Below are 23,683 nucleotides of genomic sequence, written 5' to 3' on the forward strand. Positions count from 1 at the left end.
TATTTTTTTCCCCAAAAATATAAAATAATTGAATTTGAATAATTAATCGAGCAAGAAACTTGCACGCATAATCTGATCATGAAGTAAGATTATTGACTAAATACATCGTATATCCTCAATTTATCCAAATAACTTGATTGTAGAGGTGGATATAGCCAAGGGCGGGCCCCTCCAGCCACTGGTTCTATCATTGAGTGTATTACTTTAATATTTAATAGCTTTCCTAAATTTAGTTTATATTGATGTTTTTGTACAGTAATGTCAATATTTTAAGATGATAAAGCTAATTTTAAGATATGTTTTAATAGCAAGAGGTTATATGTTTTTTTTTGGTAATAGCAAGAGGTTATATGTTTAAGTCTCTTGAACTTTTTTTTAAGATTTCAAATTATTTAAATTTTCTTTTCTAAATAACTTTTTATATTTTATCAAAATTTTAAGTTTTGAGACTAAAAAAACATAAGTTTTTAATTAAATTTTATTTTATGAAAATTTTATGAAATTCATTATTTAGATAAATATAATTTTAAAAAATTAATACGGATTTATAAAATATTAAATATATCTACTTCTTTTATGTGGAGTCATATTTTTAATTTTTAGTACAAATTTTACTTTATAAAAATTAGGGTTAATTACAAAAGACTACCCTGTGGTTTCGCCGATTTGCGATGTGGTACCTGTGGTATTTTTTGTTACAAACACCTCCCTGTGGTTGTCGCCGTTATACAAATCAAGGAAACGGCAAGAAATCTGTTAAATCAGATGGGCAATTTGGGAAAGAAAAATTTTGACTTTTTTTTCTTAATTTTTAGGTTGACTTCATCTTCTTCTTCTCTTCTCTTCTTCGTTCTTCGTTCCTCTTCTTCTTCCTCCATTTCCTCTTCCATTTTATGTTCTTCTTCTTCCATTTTCTCCTATTCTTCCTTTCTTTTCTTCTTCTTTTTCTTCCTTATTTATTCTCTTCATCTTTCCCTTTTTTCTTTTTTTTCTTTTTTTAATTCTGGAAATTCCAGAAATCTGAAAATTCCAGACGTGAAGAACATTCTTCACGTTTGGAAATTCCAGAATTAAAAAAAATTAGAAAAAAAAGAAAAAAAATAGGAAGAAGAAGAGAAGAGAGGAGGAAGAAGAAGAAGAAAAAAGAGGAAGAGGAGGAGGAGGAGGAGGAAGAGAAAGAAGAAGAAGAAGAAAAGATTCTAGGTGAAGGTGAAGAAGAAGAAAACGTAGAAGAAGAGAATCAACGATGAAGGAGAGAGGAGGAGAGAGAAAAAAAATAAAAAATCGAATTTCCTAAATTGCCCATGTGCCACGTCAGATTTTTAACAGATTTTTTGCCGTTTCCTTGATTTGTATAACGGCGACAACCACAGGGAGATGTTTGTAACAAAAAATACCACAGGTACCACATCGCAAATCGGTCAAACTACAAGGTAGTTTTTTGTAATTAACCCTAAAAATTATAAGAAATTCATAATTAAAAAATAAAAGATAAAAGTTGTATAACTTTAAAAAAATTAGTATTAGAATTTATAAAACATTAAATATATCTATTTTTTTTTAGACCGAGTACTTTTCATAGTTCAGCATTCAACACACTAAAACGACATTTTACGATGCCGACCAGTCGGACTTTCATTTTTTTTCCCTAACTCCATAAATCTAAGTCCGACACCGTATGCCCAGCTAAATTTATCCCCTCTATATATCACTTCCTAGCTTCGAGTATTTCAAAAGTTTTTATATACATCTTTCAACTTACTTAAAATACAGTCAATTTAATCCATCAGTTGTAAAAAAATAGGTTAGTTAATTTATTAGTCCCTATATTTTGACAAAACACACTGTTTAGTCCCTATATTTTCAAAAACATACGGTAAGGTCCCTAACCTTTTTCTCGATGAACTGTTTAGTCCTTAATGTTTTTCTCGGTGAATTGTTTAGTCCCTTCCGTTAGACTCTCATGAAGATTCTGTTAGTCAATTTGGATTTGAGTCAAATTAAACTCACCATTGAGAGTAAACATGAGTGATTCGATTATGGGTTAGAGATTCAATCATAACAGGAAGAGTAAGCGAGAGAGATTTGAGTCGATTTCTACCTTCAATTCAAACAGAAAGAGTGAGTATGAGTGATTCGATTATGGGTTAGGGATTCAATCATTTCTCCATTTTGTTGTGAGCTCGAGTTGTGAGAGAAAGACATAAAAGGGTAATTTAGTTATTTCCGAATTCATAAACGGTAAAAAAATCTAACAAACAGACGGAATGACTAAACAGTTCACTGAGAAAAAGGTTAGGGACCTTACCGTGTGTTTTTTAAAATACAGACACTAAACAGTGTATTTTATCAAAATATAGGATCTAATAAATTAATTACCCAAAAAAATAAACTGTATATAGAAAGTATATTGCACGCACTTTGAAAAAGTCAAAAAAATTGACACATAAGTACACGTTAGATTTGGACAAATACGTAAGGAAAAAAGAAGGGTTAATTATATCGAGAGAAAGAGTTATTACATCGGGAGGAAAAACGGCAAAATTTTTACTCAATTAATGTTACATATTGCATTTTCTGGTGAAAAGGAATTAATTTAGATCCTTCCTTTTCTCCTAGATGTTAGTCCAATTCCGACATGTTGTTTACATGTTAATTTCTTTGACTTTTTCAAGAAACATGCATATACTTTATAACGATCCAGTTCGGAGTGAGAAGGGCTGGAGTAGAAGATTTGAGCAAAAAGCGATCCTATAGAATAACGATGGATGCATGAATAAACTGAATCTCACATCGAAAATGGAGAGAGACTAAGACATTACTAGTAATGTGTGTATTGAATACATATAGACGTGTTTTAAAGCCATAAGGACTAAAATGTATGATTTAGACTAAAACAGATAATATCTACATGGTATTAGACTAGATTTATCATAAACAACTACTCGAAGTATTACCCATCCGGTACGAGAGTCTATAAACAAATACAAATCTTTGGTCTCGCTCTTTATACTTTATTTTTTTGGCAACCGTCGGATTGATTCACTACATTTTAAGAAAATTGATGGCTATCAAGATAGTTTAAAAGGGTTTACAACCGAGAAATTAATCGACTACATTTTAAGTAATACACTTTAAGGGTAAATTACACCCATGACCACTAAACTTTAACCATTTTAATAATATGGCCACTAAACTTCAATTCTCATTGATATGACCACTGAATTTTACATTTTTTAATGCCGGTGGCCACTCAACTTTAACTAACTCCTCAAAATGACTGTCAATAACCTCAAAATGAAAATATTCAAGAATTAAAGTTGCTCAGAACGACATTTGAAACCACATTTTTTATTTTTGAAAATCACATTTTTTGGAGTTTTCTCTCTCTAAAAATTCGCTTTCTCACTCATAACCAAACAACACCTAAATGATCTCAAAACGAAAATTTTCAAGAATTAAAGTTCCTTAGAATATTATTAACGCTTTGGGTTTTTTATTTTTATCCGTCAACGATCGTTTTGAGGCGTTGAGTAGTCATGGTGTTAAAAAGTGTAAAATTCAGTAATTATACCGGAAAGAAATGAAGTTCAGTGGTCATAATGTGAAAATGTGTAAAGTTCAGTGTCCATGGATGTAATTTACCCAAAGAATCAAAGAAAGAAGTGGGATGCGTAGGAAGGAAGAGAGGAATCTACTTTGTGCTGTTTTACTTTAATCTCGTCTTTCAATTTCACATTCCAAAACCCTAACCAAAAACCCTCACTGATCAGATCAAAATCCACCGGAAATGGCACCCAAATCATCTCTGCTCGGACCTCCAGAGCTACACAACCCAACACTTCTCCTAAAACAACCAGAAATCGAATCAAAAGCCGTTAACGATCCTTTCGTCGATCTTATGGTATCCAATTTCAACAAAACCAAGTCCTCTGTAAATAATCCTCAAATTGGTTACACCGAGAATGGCTCTGCAACTTATCTTTCATCTACAAATCCTTGCCTCGATTTCTTCTTCCATGTCGTACCAAAAACTCCACCAGAATCCATCAAAGAGAGGCTTCACGAAGCTTGGAATCACGATCCGTTGACTACTCTCAAGCTCATCTGTAATCTAAGAGGTGTTCGTGGTACTGGTAAATCTGATAAAGAGGGATATTATGCTGCTGCGATTTGGCTTCATCAATTCCACCCGAAAACGCTTGCTTGTAATATTCCATCCATGGCGAATTTCGGTTACTTCAAGGACTTGCCGGAGATTCTTTACCGGCTTCTAGAAGGATCCGATGTGAGGCAGATTCAAAGAAGTGAGTGGAAAAATAGATCTGGTTCCTGTAACAGGCGAGGTCCATTTGAACGCCCAAATGGACAATCGATGAAGAAATCAAATCGGAACAGAAAAGCTAAGAAAATGGCTGAAGCTACTAGAGAAATCAGGATCTTGAATGCTTTGGAGAGGAACAAGATTGAGAAAGAGAAAGCAAGTTTGGCTAAGGATGAGAAGAAGGTAGCTATGGCGAAGAAAGTTTATGAGAGGTATAATAGAGACCCTGATTTTCGGTTTTTATATGAGAGGGTTTCGGATTTCTTTTCCGATTGCCTGAAAGTAGATATGGAGCATTTGAAGTCTGATCAGGTCACAAAGGTTAGCCTTGCAGCTAAATGGTGTCCTTCTATCGATTCATCGTTTGATCGATCAACATTGCTGTGTGAGAGTATTGCGAGGAAGGTATTCCCCAGAGAATCCTACCCAGAATATGAAGGCGTGGAAGAAGCACATTATGCTTACAGGTATGAGTGAATTTTCTGGTTAGTCCTGTCAATTATTGGATTAATATTGTGTTCTTATGTGTCAATTGTCGGATTAGTATTGTGTTCTTACTGTGTCAATTGTTGAATTATTATCGTGTTCTTATTGTGTCAATTACGATTATTGTTGTGCTCTTATTGTGTCAATTATCGGATTAGTGTTCTTATTGTCTCAATTGTCGGATTAGTACGTGTCAATTGCCGGATTAGTGTAGTGTTCTTATTGTGTCAATTGTCGGATTAGTGTTGTGTTCTTACTGTGTCAATTGTCGAATTAGCATCGTGTCCTTATTCTGTCAATTACGGATTACTTTCCCGTTCTTATTGTGTCAATTACAGATTATTGTTGTGCTCTTATTGTGTCAATTATCGGATTAATGTTCTTATTGTGTCAATTGTCGGATTAGTGTAGTGTCCTTATTGTGTCAATAACGGATTAGTGCCGTGTTCTTATTAACATTCTTATTGTGTCAATAATGGATTAGTGTCGTGTTCTTATTGTGTCAATTACGGATTAGTGTCCTGTTCTTATTGTGTCAATATCCTAAATCCTGTTCTTATTGTGTCAATTACGGACTAGTGTCCTGTTCTTATTGTGTCAATTACGGACTAGTGTCCTGTTCTTATTGTGTCAATTGTCAGGCTAGTGTCCTGTTCTTATTGTGTCAATTGACGGACTAGTGTCCTGTTCTTATTGTGTCAATTGACGGACTAGTATCGTGTTCTTATTGTGTCAATTACGGATTAGTATCATGCTCTTATTGTGTCAAGTACGGATTAGTGTCGTGTTCTTATTGTGTCAATCACGGACTAGTGTCGTGTTCTTATTGTGTCAATCACGGACTAGTGTCGTGTTCTTATTGTGTCAATCACGGACTAGTGTCGTGTTCTTATTGTGTCAATTACGGACTAGTGTCCTGTTCTTATTGTGTCAATTGTCGGATTAGTATCACGTTCTTATTGTGTCAATTACGGATTATTGTTGTGCTCTTCTTGTGTCAATTACTGATTATTGTTGTGCGCTTATTGTGTCAATTGTCGGGGTAGTATCATGTTCTTATTGCGTCAATTATCCGATTAGTATCATGTTCTTATTGTGTCAATTACGGATTAGTGTCCTGTTATTGTGTCAATTACTGATTATTATTGTGCCCTTATTGTGTCAATTGTCAGATTAGTATCGTGTTCTTATTGTGTCAATTACGGATTAGTGTTTTGTTCTTATTGTGTCAATTACGGATTATTGGTGTGCTCTTATTGTGTCAATTATCAGATTAGTATCGTGTTTTATTTTGTCTATGGATTAGTGTCGTGTTCTTATCGTGTCAATTGTTGGATTACATTTAAATGGGAGTTAAATGAGTCTATCTAAATTTTTTTTTCCAAGGTGGCCGGGATATGATGACACCTCATGCCTCTTATCGGATTAATATTGTGTTCGTAACGTGTCAATTACAGATTATTGGTGTGCTCTTATTGTGTCAATTACCATATTAGTATCATGTTCCTATCGTGTCAATTGCGGATTAGTCTCATGTTCCTATCGTGTCAATTACGGATTAGTGTCATGCTCTTATCGTGTCAATTATCGGACTATTGTCGTGCTCTTATCATGTCAATTACGGACTAGTGTCGTGTTCTTATCGTGTCAATTATCGGACTAATGTCGTGCTCTTATCGATTAGTGTCGTGCACTTATCGTGTTAATTATCGGATTAGTGTCTGTGTTCTTATGTGTCAATTACGGATTAGTGTCGTGTTCTTGTCGTGTCAATTATCGGATTACATTTAAATGAGTTAAATGAATCTATCTAAGAATTTTTGTGTCAATTATCGGATTGATTGATAGTGTTCTTATTATGTCAATTATCGGATTAGTATCATGTTCTTATTGTGTCTATTACTCATGGTTAGTGTCGTGTTAAAAATTGTGCCAAAGAAACCGGGATATGACAACGCCTCATGTCCCTTAAATTTGTCGTTCAAATTCGTATTAAGCAAAAAATGAGGGATTATTTGTTTAATAAAGCACGAACAGCGTGTTATAATTTTCACCTCTACTTACAGGATACGTGACCGGTTGAGAAAGGAGGTTCTGGTGCCTCTGCGGAAGGTTCTAGAGCTGCCGGAAGTGTATATTGGTCAGAACAAATGGGGTGAAATTCCGTATAACCGGGTAGCTTCGGTTGCCATGAAATTTTACAAAGAGAAGTTCTTGAAACACGACGAGGAGCGTTTTAACAAATACTTGGAGGATGTGAAATCAGGGGAAGCCAAGATAGCTGCCGGAGCATTGCTTCCACACGAGATAATTCAGTCGTTGAATGACGATGATGGCGGCCAAGTTGCAGAATTGCAATGGAAACGAATGGCGGATGATCTTCTTCAGCACGGGAAATTAAAAAACTGTATGGCTGTTTGTGATGTCTCGGGTAGCATGGACGGCACACCAATGGAAGTTTGTGTAGCATTGGGTCTATTAATTTCTGAACTCAGCGAGCAGCCGTGGAAGGGAAAGGTAATAACTTTCAGCGCAAATCCGACCCTTCAATTAGTTCGAGGCGACAATCTTCTTCAAAAATCTCAATTTGTGAGAAATATGGAATGGGGGGGAAACACTGATTTTCAGAAGGTGTTTGATCTGATCCTCGAAGTAGCTGTAAACGGGAGATTGAAAGAGGAAGAAATGATTAAGAGGTTGTTCGTGTTTAGTGATATGGAATTCGATCAAGCGTCTTCGACACCTTGGGAGACTGATTATCAGGCCATAGTGAATAAATTTACCGAGAAAGGATACGGAAATGTGATCCCGGAGATTGTGTTTTGGAATCTGAGAGATTCAATGGCTACACCAGTTGATGCAAAACAAAAAGGTGTGGCACTTGTGAGCGGTTTTTCGAAGAATTTGGTGAAGCTTTTCTTGGACGGAAACGGTGAAATTGATCCGATCACTATTATGGAAGCCGCCATTTCCGGGAAAGAGTATCAAAATCTTTCTGTTCTTGATTGATTCTTTTCCGTCAAGTATCAATGTAAATTGGCAACTGTAAACGTTGTTGTCCGGGTTCGAGTCTTAGGAGCGGCCTGTTGTCAAAAAATTGGCAGGGGAGGTTTTCCCCCAATACACCCTTATGGTGGGACCCCTCCCCGGACCCTAGCTTAGCGGGGATGCGTAGTGCACCAGGCCGCCCTTTATCAATGTAAATGAACTAATTGTTCTTATCGTTTCGTGTATATAAAGCTTTGAATTTACATCGTTATATTCTTTTGTTCTTATTTTCTCAATCTCTATTCAAGTTTTGAACAAATTTGGCCAAAGAACCTCGTAAATACGTTTGATATTCCCCGCCGACACTGATTTCGGGCAGGTACTGTTCTTGGACTCGCCTTCCCCTATATTCTGATGCTTTGAATCTGCTATTTACTCCGATTTTTCTCGTCGGACTCAGGTTTTTACCCTCTTTTGCTTGCGTTTTTTGATTGTCTCTACCATACGGATTTGGTCCGTAATTGAAAACTAGATCAGCAGAAATGTCACCCTCTAGTATTTTCAATACCTGCAGAATCCTTCAGATGTTATAAAACTGAGGAAGATTAAACCGGCAATATATATCCGGGATTATCTAAAAGACCGAAGATAGAACCTTGGACATTCTTGGTCGCGTTTCTGGGTTCGATGAGATGCATAAACTGGCTGCATACATCATATATTTCACTTCAGTCTCCTCGTAAATTTTTAACCGAGGGTCTATGATCTCGTTGATCAACTTCATCTCGAGCAACGGACTAGCCTGCATCAGGCAGATTAAACAGAACTTTTAGACTTTGCCTAGAGTTTCACCTTGGTGAAACTCAGTGAAAACTGTGTTTTTTCGGTGATGAGCATAACGAATTTGTACAGATTGCTGTTTAGTGAGAAAAAGTTTACCCATTCTTGTACAAATTGCTGTCCTGTAATCCTCGAAAATTCGGTTGCTTTAAGGCCGGACAAGAGCTCCAAAAGAACGACACCAAATGCATATACATCAGCTTTTTCTGTTATAAGCCCGGTTCCTGTGTATTCGGGTGCTAAATACCTACAAAATCAATACAAGAATGATTCTCTTGGTATGAGAAATGTAATACTTGGAGTCAAGTATGAGATTTTAGTACCCGAAAGCACCGATAACACGGGTTTCTTCAGCTGACTGACCGTCTACTTGCCATCTAGCCAGACCGAAATCGCCCACCTATATAAATTATACATACTATTAGGAAAACCTGATTTCTGCAACCTTATGAACACAGGAAAAAGTATACGACCATGGGTTCGTAGTCGTGTGTAAGTAGGATATTGTTCGGTCTGAAGTCCCTGTGCACGATGCATCCGACTCGACAATCTTCGTGAAGGTATCTCAGACCTCTAGCAGCACCAATTGCAACCTTTCTTCTATTATGCCACGCCATAACCTGGTTCGTCTCGGTTCCTAATGAGGTTTATGCAATTTCAATTAACAACGAGAACAATGCTGAACATAGGCTTATCAATCGGGCAGGTCAGGGACGAGGCATGTAATTTCCCTGTCCCGGTTAATGGGACAGGGACAGATTTCATCTTCCCTTCGTGTTCTCACGAGGGTGAGGTTCGAGGACTCTTCGCCTTGAATCCCTGCCCCGTTGACAAGCTTATCGGAATGTATAAATGCGTCTCTATTCAAGCTTACCGTACAAATGCTTATCCAAGGAACCGTTGCAAGCGAACTCGTAAATGAGGAGCCATTCTGTCTCAATGCAGTATCCTATCAACATCACCAAATTTCGGTGTTGTGCGCAGCTCAATATCTCAACCTCCGAGCAAAATTCTGCTGCTGCTTGCGCGCTTACAGTTTTACGCTGCTTTACTGCAATAAGCTGTCCATCCGCCAGTTTTCCTTTATATACAAATCCATATCCGCCATCCGCCAAGAGGTTATCACTCGAAAATCTATTCGTTGCTGTTTCTATCTCATCATAACTGAACTTAATTGGAGCTTTGCCGAAAATAGGCGCATTATGCTTGCAAATGGAGCAAAGAGGCGGCGGGGTGGGCGGATTCTTGATGGAAATCGACATTGCCTTCCTTAAACTCGAGGTCCTTTCGAGGTTCGGGGAAGAGGGAAATTGAGGATATTCTTCTTCAGTATTAGTCGTTGTATATTTTCGATTACTTGGCTTATTTTCGGTCTCTGAACTTGACGACAAGTGCAGCGAGTCTGCTGATAGTGTCGCCTTTCGAACTTTTTCGACGTCTGTTTCAGAAAAGATGACAGATTATTAATTATATAGTTGATTAAATAAAAGAATGAAATACACGTGGATAACGACTTTCTTACATGTTCTAGTCCTCGAAACGCCACCCGTTCTCTTAATCTTATCATCCCCGGGGCTTCGAGGAAAATTAGCAACGGCGAAATCTGTTGCCTTTGTTTCAGATTTACCAAAGTGTGGAGGGCTGAAATATTGAGAATTTAAAGGAAGAAAGGAAGTAGAAGACGGGCTACCAATCCGGTTAAACTGCTCGGTTTCGGAACTTGACCATGAAACCGAACGATCTACTTCGGAGATTGTACTTTCTAGGCCAAGACTTCCAGTGTTTGTTTCACTCCTGTAAGTTGTAGCTATACTAGGTTGCATTCCGAGCATGTCGGCGAATTTCCTGTCGGATTGGTCTATGCTCAAACTGAACGTTTTCCCTGCTATGGGGTTAACAGCTCGAAGAAGTTTCGGAACAGCGTGGTCTATGATTACGACGTTGCAACTCAGTCGTTTCAGGCAGCAATCCGCTTCTTTCTTCAACCGTCTGTAATTAGAACAAACAAACAAATTAGCTTGAAATACATTTGATGTGACCACAAGCAGTGGTAGAGCAAGAACAAAACACTCTGGGACTATATTGCACGGAAACTGAAACGGAAATGGATATCGGGAAATGTTATTTCTAAAAACTTATAGCTAGGAAACATAATGGAAATGAAAAAGAAGCTGAAATGAAAACGGATAGGAAACGTGGGAACTCTAATGGAGAAGAGTTTCCGGGAAACATAGCTTCAGGACTCAATTGATGAAAATATGTTAAAAGTAGAGTTACTTTTGGGACTAAGTATTTGCGACAGCAATTTCGTCGGTAATCCGTTTCAAATTCTTGAATAAATTGTAATTACACGGAAATTTTACAATGACCGGCAAAAATTTCATCGGTAATTATATATATATTTTTTATTTCTTCCTAAAAAGAGAGGTTTTTCGTGATCCCCTGACCATAGGGTTAAAAGCATCGTTGATCTCGGAACTAAAATTTGGTGATAGTTTCATTGATGCTACAATACTTTAAAGTTCGGCGAAAAGCTACTAAGCCAACCAATCTACGGGTCTATTTGGTTCATCTCGTGTTTGTTTTTTTATTGTTACCATTTAATGGTTGCTGTTACTGGTAGCTACTAGCTAGCAGATATTAACAGATTTTTCATCTAAAATAGCATTTGTTTCTCAATCCTAACCAAACATTTTTTATTTGTCCGTTTGGTTCTCCTTTTTATAGATTTTTTTTTGCTGATTCGCTTTAAACAGTAGATATAAAATATTCGGTTAGGATTGAGAAACGTGTATTTTGGAGGTTAAATTGCATTAATAGTCACTCAAGTTTGGGTCGGTTTTAAAAATACCACCGAACTTCATTTTATTTTAATAAAGCCATTGAAGTTTTTTTTTTTATTTCAAGAAAGTTATTCCAACCAATTAAGACAGAAAAAGTCACTAGAATAGTGGCATGACAGTATGCCATGTGACAAAAAAAATATTTGTTTGAAACAGTTGAATATTTTTTGACTGTCATGCGACAGTTTGATCATGTGGCTGCCTTAAGCGTGTAAGAGTCCATCATTTTCAACATGGTTGTCACATTACTGTTTCAATAATTTTTTTTTTTTTGTATGAAATGTCCGGAAAGACTTTATGGCTAGAAAAGAAAAGTTCAACGACTTTATTAAAACAAAATGAAATTCAGTGTAATTTTTAAAACTCATCCCAAACTTGAATGACTATATATCCGTTCAACTTAAGGCTATGTGGAAGAAATATCAGCTAATATATCTATAAATAAACAACTGGCAGTAACATTAACAGCTGAACCAAACATGTTCGGTATTTACTATTTGGAGTAAAACAGTAAAAAAACAACTAGAAAAAATGAAACGAGAACCAAACGGACACTAAAATTAGATTAATTAATGACTCTAACCTGTCTAAAATCACCCAGTTTGCCTCTAGCTCTCTTGCTTCTAAGGCCACTGATCCAAGTTGTGCATCCCCTAAAATTTTCACTTGTATTTGAACCTGCAAATAAACAACAGGTCATTTCGGTCACCATAATTGTAAGAACCGAACCGAACCGTCCGGTTCGACCAGAGTCGGTTAGTTTTTCGGTTCGGTTAAGCTAAATTTATAATTTTCTAAAATGCGGATAGATTCGCTCAAACCGGCCGAATTAATCGTGAACCGAACATCTTCCTTCGTACCTGTTTTTTATGGGTTAAACACAGTTGCTTCATCATCTGCATACATACACTGTTTATCTGCCGGAGCGAAACCGGTTGAGTTCGGTTGTTGAAACTATCATCCTCTGATGAATTCTTCTCCTTCTGATTATTCCCCTTGCAGCATTTTCCGAGCAGGCCTAGAATGAGAAACCGAAAATTCATATCAGATGTTGAAAAATGTTGCACGGAAATGGAAACAGAAATGATATTTGAAAGAATAAAAATATATAGCTATTTTTGTAATTTTTTAAAGAATAAAAATGTATATTTAATGTTTATAAATCTATATTAAGAAAATTATATAATACTCGGAAGTAAAATGATTATTTTCAAAATATTAAGGATTTAGTGAATATATGATTTACATCAATTTACTTGTGAAAACATAAACACATCTTAGGAAACGAGTTTCCAATTTATCTAAATTACAGAAATATGACTCGTCCGGTGTTATATATTGGACCTTCTCACACCAAAAGGTAGCTCAAAAGATGAGGTTTTTCTATCACACCTTAAACCGAACACCGAACCCTTCCACAAGGGATGCGAGAAATCTCAACAATCTCCATCTCGCACATGGTGCTAAGGTTAGGACACCAACAGCCTTGGAGATATTGTAACTATATGGGCTCCGATACAACCGATGGGTGATATTCACGGACACCGACGCAAAAATGGACATCGAGAAACGTTATTTCTAAAACATAACCTTTCATAAAATACCACTAAAGATGAGTGTTCGTGCAACATAGCGTCACAGTCAAACACCCGCCCCTTCAAAAAACCTATGTGGAAAAGGACGAATCCAGAGGGGGCTTCAGCATTTACTGATCGCAGGAAAATGCTAAAAATTCTATGTAAACTGTCTAAGGGACTTTAATTTTTTAGGTAAAAACACCCTAAAAATATCAATTTAGCATCCGTAAATCACGAGAGACCACCACAAGCACCCTCAATCAGTGAATCTGGATCCGTCACTGGACGTGAAAAACCCCAACAATCTCCCTTCTTACACATCGAGCCAAGGTTGGGACACCAACAACCTCCCTAACAGCGTGGGGATATCGTAACCATATATAGACTCTGACACCATTGTTGGGTGCTGTTGCACCGACACAGACACAAAAATAGACATCCGAAAATGTTATTTCTAAAACACACCTTTCATAAAATAGCTTTCAAATCAAAAAGAACACCGACACTAAACTAAAAAACGCTACTAGTGTCCGCACAACATAGCCTCACACTTACAATCAAACACCCACTCCTTCCGCAACAGATGTGTTAAACCTCAACATCAAATAACTTTCATAAAATAGCCTTCAAACGAAAGCAGACACCGACACAAAGCTCAGAAACGCTACTAAAAACGAGTGCCTGCGCAACATAACCTCACATTTATCAACCAAACACCCGCCCCTTCCACAACCGATATATTAAACCTCAACATCCCAAACATGAAACGTTTTAAAATCAGAGCTCCCGTCATTAAAAACAAAGAAAAATGGGGGAAAGACAACATACTAGAAAGAAAGTGATTAGAATTCCGTTGTGTTAAACCACAACATCCGAAACGTTTAAAAAACATGAAACGCTTTAAAATCAAAGTTTCCATGAAACCTAGCATTAAAAAGAAACAAAAAAGGGGGAAAACACATCATACCAAACGAAAGCGGACACCGACACTAAACTCCAAAACGCTACTAAAGACGAGTGTCCACACAACATAGCCTCACATCATACCAAAACACCCACCCCTTCCACAACCGATGTATTAAATTAAAACTCAACATCCGAAACGAGAAACGCTTTAAAATCAAAGTTCCCGTCATTAAAAACAAAGAAAAAGGGGGAAAACAACATACCAGAAAGAAATTGATTAGAATTATTCCTATCTGCAGAATTCAAAGAACCTCCATTCTTCAAAGGAAGAACAGCAAGAACAATTACAGAATCCATAACTTTAATCACATCTTTAACAGCCCATTCAAAAGCATAATCAGTGATTTCTTTACTAGCATCAACAGCTACAATTATCACTTCACTATCCACCATTTTTCTGAATCTTGAAATGGAAAAATCAGACAGCTTAAATGAGAGATTATATTATCTTATAGTGACAGTTTTTCTAATTTTTTTTTTTAATGTTGGATTGATTAATGTGACAAGAGAAAAAACAAAAAGATTCATAAGGATGAACGACAATGGAAAAGCCAACATTGGGCAGCTTGGGATGAGCTCTGAAATAGTCTTTTTTTTCTTTTATATGTTATTGTTTGACAGCTCTTTGAACCAGTCAGTTTTAATGACGGTATTTTAATGGATTAAGGGGTCAATTTGGGTGAAGTTGACTTGTAGAATAATTTTGGGGTAAATTGCATCAATTAATCGTCACTGAAGTTTGGAATCGGTTTCAAAAAGATAATTGAAAGTGTTTTTGTTTCGATAAATTCATTTCAATAATTTAGACAGAAAAAATCACCCAAATTTGTCCAAAAAGTTTGATTGGCTCTCTCAACTTTCAAAGTGTCCTGGTAGCCACCTCAACTTGCATAAAATGTTCAGTTAGCTCCTTGAACTTGCATAAAATATAATCAATTGATTATTCGGTTGCAAAAAAAATAAGTTAAATGCAGAATATGTATTGCACACGTCTTAAAAAAAAGTAAAACGCCTAAGATCAGGGTATGTGGTTCTAATATTAGAGAAAACAAATTTTTATAGTTGAGCAATTAATAACTTCTTTTTTAATCTATTTTTGAATTATGTAATAACACTCTAAGATGCCTGAAATACATTTTCCGCATTTAACTTACTTTTTCGGCAACCGAGTGATCAATTGAATAAATTTGCAATTAAGGACAAAGGAAAATTTGTACCTTGTTCTATAAAAAAAAGGTAAAACTAACCCTCTGACTTTAAAACATTATAATTAACCCTCTCAACTTACTTATTTGGACAAGTAATCACTCACATGTCACGTGGTAGCGCATGATTGGTATTGTAGGTTAGTTGTAACTTCTTAAAGTTCCAATCACACGCTGCCATATGGCATGGGATGGGTTATTTGTTCCAAATAAACAAGTTGAGACAGTTTGTTGTAACATTTTGAAGTTCAAGGACCAGTTACAGTTTTTGAAGAATTTCAAGGGACTGGGATATATTATGATTAGTCGTTTTGAGATCAGACATATAAACTCTTTACACCGATCATCTCCCAATTAAAATCCAATAGAACTTGCAAGTATATCGATCTTCCTTGAACTTTTCAACAAGTTTGAAAAAAAAAATATATATATATATATATATTATTTTGTGGAAAATATAGCTCACAAGTAAAGGGTAAATATTTTATTAGTCGTTCCCGATGGGTCTTTTGGTATTAATCGTTGGCGTCAAACGTTTCTGATCACCTCAGCTGCCATTTGGGATTGGCAGAATACATCCCTCTTTCAAACGGATTTTGTTCTGCCGAATGCGAGAGATCGAATCATCTATCACCGTGTCAGAGAGAATGAGCGTTGTTGGGACAGTCTCAGAGAAAGCAAGGGCAGACCTGCTAAAGTGGAGAAATGGTTATGTTGGTCTAAGCCTCCAGATGGCTTTTGGAAGCTCAACACGGACGGGTCCTGTAGTGGGGATACGAGTTTAATTGCTTCAGGTGGGCTGGTTAGGGACAACAATGGTGGGTGGGGGATTAGATTCATCCATAATATTGGCAGAGGATCCTCGTTTGAGGCCGAGCTTTGGGGTCTTATCTCAGGACTGAGGATTCCTAAGGATCACAGGTGCAGTAAGATCGAAATTGAATCTGATTGCGCTGAAGTGGTGAACTTTGTTCTGAATGCTTGCCCCATTCACCATCCCATGCGGGCGCTTATTCACAGCATTCAACTTCTGATGGAGAAGTTCGACATGGCTCACCTGACTCACATTTATAGGGAACGGAACCGCTGCGCTAATTGCGTCTGAAGCTTTCAACTTCCTGATTGGGGTGCACATCTTGCCTCAAGGCCCGACCAACGTTTCTGAGTTGCTCCATGAAGATTACATAGGAGTCTACCTCCCCCGTTTGCTTGCTACCTAGTGTGGCTTTTCTTTGTTTGTTTCGTTTCCTTTCCGTCGTAACAAAAAATATATATATATTATTAGTCACACATTTTTACCTAACACACTGTTTAGTCCCTTATTTTAAAAACTATATTATAAGATCTATATCTTTTATCAATATTAACATTTTGGTCTTTCTATCTTTTTTTTTTAGATTTTTAATCGTTATATTTGGCATAAATAAACAGACAAAAAATAATAAAGTAACATATTCATTTTGTATCGTACTATAGCTATCCTAAAAGCTAAAATATGTTCGGTTAAAAATCTAACAAAAAACAGACAGAAAGACCAAAAAATTAATATTGACAAAAGATAGAAACCTTATAATATGTTTTTTAAACTAGAGAAACTAAACAATGTGTTAAGTAAAAATGGGGGAACTAATAAATTATTTACCCTCATATAAATATAAGAAAATAAGAACTTTAAGTTCATTTTCATTGATAGCAAATAAAATAAAGGGTAAATTAAAAAAAAAGAAACTTCGGTGGTTACACGAATTGTCAAATACATGACTCTAGGTTTTTTTTGCGATCAAGAGATGATTGAGGTTCTTAGCTTTATTAAAAACAAACATATTTACTTTGGACAGTTAACAACCTCAAAATAAAAATTTTGAAAAACTAAATTTGATTTCAAAGAACAGAACTAAATTCCCAACAACTTTAATCATTGAAAATTTTCGTTTGGAGATTAATTTTACGGTGTTTGACTAAAATATTTTCATTTTTAGTAAAGCAAAGAACTTCCGCAATCTTTGGCTCTGTTTTTTTTACTGAAAAAAACAGAATGCTACTGAACTAAATTCTACTAAAACTGAAATAATAATATAATCCTTTAAAAATAGCATTAATTAAAATAAAAAGTTTATAAAATAATAATGGTTCTAATAATAATAAAATAATTATATTTAAGGTAAATTACATCCATGGCCATTGAACTTTACCTATTTTCACATTATAGCCACTCAACTTCATTTCTTCCCGGTATTGCCACTAAACTTTACACTTTTTAACTAATTTCTCAAAATGACCGTTAACGATCGTTAACGACCTTAAAATAAAAATATTCAAGAATTAAAATTGTTCAGAACGACATTTACCATGAAACCACATTTGTTATTTTAAAAAATCGCATTTTGGATGCTTTCTCTCTCTAAAAATTCACTCTCTCTCCTAACCAAACAACACTTAAATGACCTCAAAACAAAAAGTTTCAAGAATTAAAGTTCCTTAGAATATCATTCACACTTTGGATTTTTTATTTTTAGCCGTCAATGGTCGTTTTGAGGCGTTAAGTGGCCACCAATGTTAAAAAGTGTAAAGTTCAGTGGCCATACCGGAAGAAATGAAGTTCAATGGTAATAATGTGAAAATGGGTAAAGTTCAGTGGCCATGGGTGTAATTTACCCATTATAATTATAATAAGTAATAATAAGTTAGTGATCTGATTACTGAACTGAATGCTACTGAACTGAACACCAGTATTATCAAGCTCGGACCGGACCGACCGGTCGGACCGGTCGGATCGGGAACCGGTAAGAAATCCGGTCCGAGCTTGACTGGTTCGATTGATCCGTGACTCTGTAAATTTCTTCACTATGACTTGATAATCCGTCTCCCAAGGACTCGAAGACGCCTGATCGAATTCCATATCGCTAAACACGAACACCCTCTTGATCATTTCTTCCTCTTTCAATCTCCCATTTACAGCTACTTTAAGGATCACATCAAACACCTTCTGAAAATCAGTGTTTTGCCCCCATTCCATTTTTCTCACAAATCGCGTTTTTTCCGACAGATTTTCGCCTGTAACTAATTGAAGGGTCGGATTCGTGCTGAACGTTATGATCTTTCCCTTCCACGGTTGTTCACTCAATTCGGAAACTAATAAACCCAATGCTACTGAAACTTCCATTGGTGTGCCAAACATGCTTGGCGACACATCAGAAACGGCCAAACAGTTTTTCAACTTCCCTTCCCGGAGAAGATCATCCACAATTCTTTTCCATTGTAATTCTGCAACTTGTCCGCCGTCGTCTTCATCATCCAGAGGCCTAATTATCTCATGGGGAAGCAATGCTCCGGCAGCTATCTTGGCTTTCCCTGATTTGACATCCGCTAAGTATTTGTGAAAACGCTTTGTATCATGTTTCAAGAAGAACTCTTTGTAAAATTTCATGGCTACCGAAGCAACCCGATTATATGGTATTTCGGCCCATCTGTTCTGACCGATGTACACCTCCGGAAGCTCTAGAATCTTGCGCAGAGGCACCAGAACCTCCTTTCTTAACCGGTCACGAATCCTGTAAATAGAGGTGTAAAGTATGTACACTTGGGTGAGTTGTTTATTAAACAAATTTCGGTCACTTTTGGATTGATAAGAAATGGACACAAGAGTTTTTTGAATGGTTCGAGTTAACCTGCTAACTCGAAAATGAACCATTATCTAAAATTGTTCGTATTATATTTTTACATCGCATTTCAATTAATAAAATTAAGGGTAATTAATTTGGGGTAATGCTATTTACCGCAATATTTTTTCCACCTACCGCACTCTTTTTAACATTTATACCCTTTTCATAATTTTTTCTCAAAAACCAAAACTTTTTTTTCTCTCTTTTTGAATTTTTTTTAAAATGGATTTGGCCTAAACGGGCAGCGCGCACCGTTTCACCGTACGGTGGAACGAACGGCGCGTGCCATTTCCACCACGGGTGGAACGGGCAGTTCGTCCATTCCACCCGTGGTGGAAACGGCACGTCCCGTCCGTTTAGGCTAAATTCATACGGATTCCGCCTCCGTTTCGGAGGCGGAACCCGTGATTTCGGAGTAATTTTTTTAAAAAAAACCTTACGGGAGCATTCATGAAGCCTTTACTCGCTCATGCCTTTGGCGGCATGTCGTTTTAGGTCGGGTTTTTTGAAAATCCAAAAAGCTAGAGAGGATTTAAGAGTTTTGATTATGAGTTTAAATTATGAGAAGGGCAAAATTGTCAAAAAAGTGCGGTAGGTGGAAAAAATATTGCGGTAAATAGCAGCTCACTTAATTTGTTAGTTCTTATATTTTGACAAAACTTATTGTTTAGTCCCTGTATTTTTAAAAACACACGGTAAAGTCCCTAACGTTTTTCTCGGTGAACTGTTTAGTCCCTGCCGTTAGACTCTAATGAAGATTTTGTTAGTCAATTTGGATTTGCGTTCTTCTTTTCCTTTATTTTCCTTTCCTATAAACTCTCATGCATCTGAAATCAACTTTGAGTGTTGTTCTTCTTGATTTTCTTCTTAATTGTTCAAATTTGTAAGCATTGGATCTGTTCTTTTTCTTGTTCTCCATACAAATAGCTTCTTTTTCTAAATTGGATTTCCTCTTCTGAAGTTTGAAGGTAAATAGTAAAGGGTAATTTAGTCATTTCCGAAGTCATAAACAGTAAAAAATCTAACAAACAGACTGAAGGACTAAACAGTTCATTGAGAAAAAAGTTAGGGACCTTACCATGTGTTTTTTAAAATACAGGGACTAAACAGTGTGTTTTGTCAAAATATAGAGACTAATAAATTAATTACCCTAAAATTAAAGACAGTAAAATTCATATCAGAGATAAAGGCACAAGATGATGTCTTACAGTGGGGATTAAGAATCAGCGACGGAACATCAGTCGCCAATTCCGTTTCACCCAATAATTGACCTAAATATTCCGTCGCCAATTACATTTTCAACCCAAAAAAGGAAAAAAAAAATTAATCCGATAATTGACCTATGTTGCACGGAAACTCCTCTTTAGTAGAGTTCATATTTAATGCTGTTTCCTAGCAAAAGTGACATTAATCCGATCATTGATACCGCACAAAAATGACACTAATCTCAGAAATTGTCACCACTACCTTGAAGTATAAGAACATGTAAGTATAAGAACACGGCACTAATCCGTGATTGACACAATAAGAACACGATACTAATCGGTAATTGAAACAATAAGAACATGACACTAACCCGACAATTGACACAATAAGAACACGACACTAATCAGTAATTGACACAATAAGAACACTAATCGGACAATTGACACAATAAGAACACGGACACTATAATACGTAGTTGACACAATAAGAAGAAGACACTAATCCGTAACTGACACAATAAGAACACGATACTAGTGCGACAATTGACACGATAAGAACACGACACTAATCAGTAATTGACACAATAAGAACACTAATCAGACAATTGACACAATAAGAACACGACACTAATACGTAGTTGACACAATAAGAACAAGACACTAATCCATAACTGACACAATAAGAACACGATACTAGTGCGACAATTGACACGATAAGAACACGATACTAATGCGACAATTGACAGAATAAGAACACTAATCGGACAATTAACACAATAAGAACACGACACTAATCCGTAGTTGACACAATAAGAACAAGACACTAATCCGTAACTGACACAATAAGAACGACACAATAAGAACACGACACTAAGCCGTAATTGGCAAAATAAGCACACAACACTAATCCGTAATTGACACAACACGACACTAGTCCGTGATTGACACAATAAGAACAGGACACTAATCTGTAATTGACACAATAAGAACAGGACACTAATCCGTAATTGACACAATAAAAACACGATACTAATTCGACAATTGACACAATAAGAACACCAACACTAATCCGTAATTGGCACAATTAAAAACATGATACTAATCTGTAATTGACACAATAAGAACACCGACACTAATCCATGATTGACACAATAAGAACAGGACACTAGTCCGTGATTGACACAATAAGAACACGACACTAGTCCGTGATTGATACAAAGAACACGATACTAATCAGACAATTGACACAATAAGAACAAGATAGTAATCCCACAATTGACACAATAAGAACATGATACTAATCCGAACATGACACTAATCCGTTATTGACACAATAAGAACACGGCACTAATCCGACAATTGACACAATAACAACACGACACTAATCCGACAATTGACACAATAAGAACATGACACTAATCCGACAATTGACACAATAAGAACACGACACTAATCCGACAATTGACACATTAATAACACGATACTAATCTGATAAATGACACAATAAGTGCACAAGAATAATCTGCAATTGACATAATAAGAACACAATATTAATCAGCTAATTCACATCCATACCTGTAAGCATAGTGTGCTTCTTCCACGCCTTCATATTCCGGGTAGGATTCTCTGGTGAATACCGTCCTCGCAATACTCTCACACAGCAATGTTGATCGATCAAACGATGAATCAATAGAAGGACACCATTTAGCTGCAAGGCTAACCTTTGTGACCCGATCAGACTTCAAATGCTCCATATCTACTTTCAGGCAATCGGAAAAGAAATCTGAAACCCTCTCGTATAAAAATCGAAAATCTGAGTCTCTGTTACACCTCTGATGAACTTTCTTCGCCATAGCTACCTTCTTCTCCTTCCTAATCAAACTTGCTTTCCCTTTCTCATGCTTGTCCCTTTCCAAAGCGTTCGAGATTCTGATTTCTCTACTAACCAATTTCTTAATTCTGTATCGATTTGGATTCTTCGGTTTGACTTCTGGTCGCCGAATTCGGAATCCAAAATGCCGGTACCTTTTCATACGGGCGGCAGAGTTTCTCAGGTTCCACTCATCTTTCTGTTTCTGCCTCACATCAGATCCCTCTAGAATCCGGCAAAGAATCTCCGGCAAGTCCTTGAAGTAACCGAAATTCGCCATGGATGGAACATTACAAGCTAGGGATTTGGGGTGAAATTGATGTAGCCAAAGTGCAGCCGCGTAAAATCCCTCTTTATCGGATTTTCCAGTTCCACGAACGCCTCTCAGATTACAAATCAGCTTGAGAGTAGTCAATGGATCGTGATTCCAGGCCTGACGGAGCCTCCGTTTGATTGATTCCGGTGGAGTCTGTGGTACGACATGGAAGAAGAAGTCGAGGCAAGGATTTCCAGATGAAAGATAAGTTGCAGAGCCATTTTCGGTGAAACCTGGAGTCAAATTGAGTTTGTTGAAATTGGATACTGTTAAATCAATGGCTTCTTCTGTGTCGTTTAAACAATCAAATGGGTTGTGTAAATCTACAGATTTTATTGTCACATTGGGAGGTTGTTTGGGTCTCATTATGATCAGTAGGGTTTTGGGTTAGGGTTTTGGAATGTAAAATTGAAGAAGAAGATCAAAATTTGGTTTGATTTTTTTAGAAAGATTTTGGGGTAAATTACACCCATGGCGACTGAACTTTATCCATTTTCACGTTATGGTCACTTAACTTCATTTCTTCCCAGTATGGCCATTAAACTTTACACTTTTTTTTTACACCGATGGCCACTTAACGCCTCAAAATGACCATTGATGGCTAAAAATAAAAAATCCAAAGCGTTAATGATATTCTAAGGAGCTTTAATTCTTGAAAATTTTCGTTTTGAGGTCATTTAGGTGTTGTTTGGTTAGGAGAGAAAGTGAATTTTTAGAGAGAGAAAGCTCCAAAAAATGTGATTTTCAAAATAAAAAATTTGGTTTCATGGTAAATGTCGTTCTGAACAACTTTAATTCTTGAATATTTTCATTTTGAGGTCGTTAACGATCGTTAAAGGTCATTTTGAGAAGTTGGTTAAAATTGAGTGACCACCGATGTTAAAAAGTATAAAGTTCAGCGGCCATACCGGAAAGAAATGAAGTTGAGTAGCCATAATATGAAAATGAGTAAAGTTCAGTGGCCATGGGTGTAATTTACCCAAAGATTTTGGTTTAGTGATCAAGTTATTTTGCGCCTTCCGCACGTTTCTCTCCTTCCCTATTTTGGGAAAAAAAGAAAATACTGTCATGAGCCACTTTAAAGTCGATTGTTAAATACCGCCCTCAAATTACTTATCACCGTTCTCATTTTTACTTTTTTGGCACTTCTCATAATTTTGATCAAAAACTGAAATTTTTTTCACCAAAATCATAAACCCGAACAAAAATTATTGAAATTATGAAAATAATTGATGTGTGACAACCCGAACCCTAGAAATGGATGATTACAAGTCGAAAACATTAAAATTTACGTTTTTTATCAAAGAACTCATGAAAATAATATATAATTTTTTTTATAACGATTTTGTATTTTTCTTCACAAAAAATTGAAGAATTTTGCATTTTTCGTCATAATTGTTC

The 23,683-nt window shown here is 36.3% G+C and overlaps 3 protein-coding genes across 3 annotated transcripts; 1 reads left to right on the forward strand and 2 right to left on the reverse strand.

The window, feature by feature from the left end:
• The first annotated feature begins 3,693 nt into the window (after positions 1–3,693).
• On the forward strand, positions 3,694–8,069 carry LOC136205488 (uncharacterized). Its single transcript, XM_065996099.1, has 2 exons — positions 3,694–4,791; positions 6,877–8,069. Exons 1-2 carry the CDS (start codon positions 3,791–3,793, stop codon positions 7,817–7,819), a joined length of 1,944 nt encoding a protein of 647 aa, XP_065852171.1. The 5' UTR covers positions 3,694–3,790; the 3' UTR covers positions 7,820–8,069.
• Positions 8,070–8,078: 9 nt separating this feature from the next.
• On the reverse strand, positions 8,079–14,417 carry LOC136207241 (inactive protein kinase SELMODRAFT_444075-like). Its single transcript, XM_065998545.1, has 10 exons — positions 14,228–14,417; positions 12,342–12,499; positions 12,065–12,159; positions 10,161–10,627; positions 9,513–10,076; positions 9,112–9,275; positions 8,962–9,038; positions 8,738–8,885; positions 8,454–8,600; positions 8,079–8,366 (listed from the first exon to the last, which is right to left on the reverse strand). The coding sequence occupies exons 1-10, from the start codon at positions 14,415–14,417 to the stop codon at positions 8,091–8,093; spliced, it is 2,286 nt and encodes a 761-aa protein (XP_065854617.1). The 3' UTR covers positions 8,079–8,090.
• Positions 14,418–17,624: 3,207 nt separating this feature from the next.
• LOC136206592 (uncharacterized) lies at positions 17,625–22,720 on the reverse strand. The gene is made up of 2 exons (XM_065997705.1): positions 21,672–22,720; positions 17,625–18,780 (listed from the first exon to the last, which is right to left on the reverse strand). The coding sequence occupies exons 1-2, from the start codon at positions 22,646–22,648 to the stop codon at positions 17,802–17,804; spliced, it is 1,956 nt and encodes a 651-aa protein (XP_065853777.1). The 5' UTR covers positions 22,649–22,720; the 3' UTR covers positions 17,625–17,801.
• Between the last annotated feature and the right edge of the window lie 963 nt (positions 22,721–23,683).

This window comes from Euphorbia lathyris, chromosome 9 (genome assembly GCF_963576675.1).
Source record: "Euphorbia lathyris chromosome 9, ddEupLath1.1, whole genome shotgun sequence".
Taxonomy (NCBI): domain Eukaryota; kingdom Viridiplantae; phylum Streptophyta; class Magnoliopsida; order Malpighiales; family Euphorbiaceae; genus Euphorbia; species Euphorbia lathyris.

Bases quoted from the DNA above. Each gene is read 5' to 3' on its own strand.
- LOC136207241 (XM_065998545.1), bottom strand. From the start codon at position 14,417: ATGGTGGATAGTGAAGTGATAATTGTAGCTGTTGATGCTAGTAAAGAA. The intron at 12,500-14,227 runs GTATGTTGTTTT...TTCTCATTCTAG, and splicing joins TTCTAATCAATTTCTTTCTG to GCCTGCTCGGAAAATGCTGC. The intron at 12,160-12,341 runs GTACGAAGGAAG...GTTTATTTGCAG, and splicing joins GTTTAACCCATAAAAAACAG to GTTCAAATACAAGTGAAAAT.
- LOC136205488 (XM_065996099.1), top strand. From the start codon at position 3,791: ATGGCACCCAAATCATCTCTGCTCGGACCTCCAGAGCTACACAACCCA. The intron at 4,792-6,876 runs GTATGAGTGAAT...CTCTACTTACAG, and splicing joins GAAGCACATTATGCTTACAG to GATACGTGACCGGTTGAGAA.
- LOC136206592 (XM_065997705.1), bottom strand. From the start codon at position 22,648: ATGAGACCCAAACAACCTCCCAATGTGACAATAAAATCTGTAGATTTA. The intron at 18,781-21,671 runs GTATGGATGTGA...CTCTATTTACAG, and splicing joins GAAGCACACTATGCTTACAG to GATTCGTGACCGGTTAAGAA.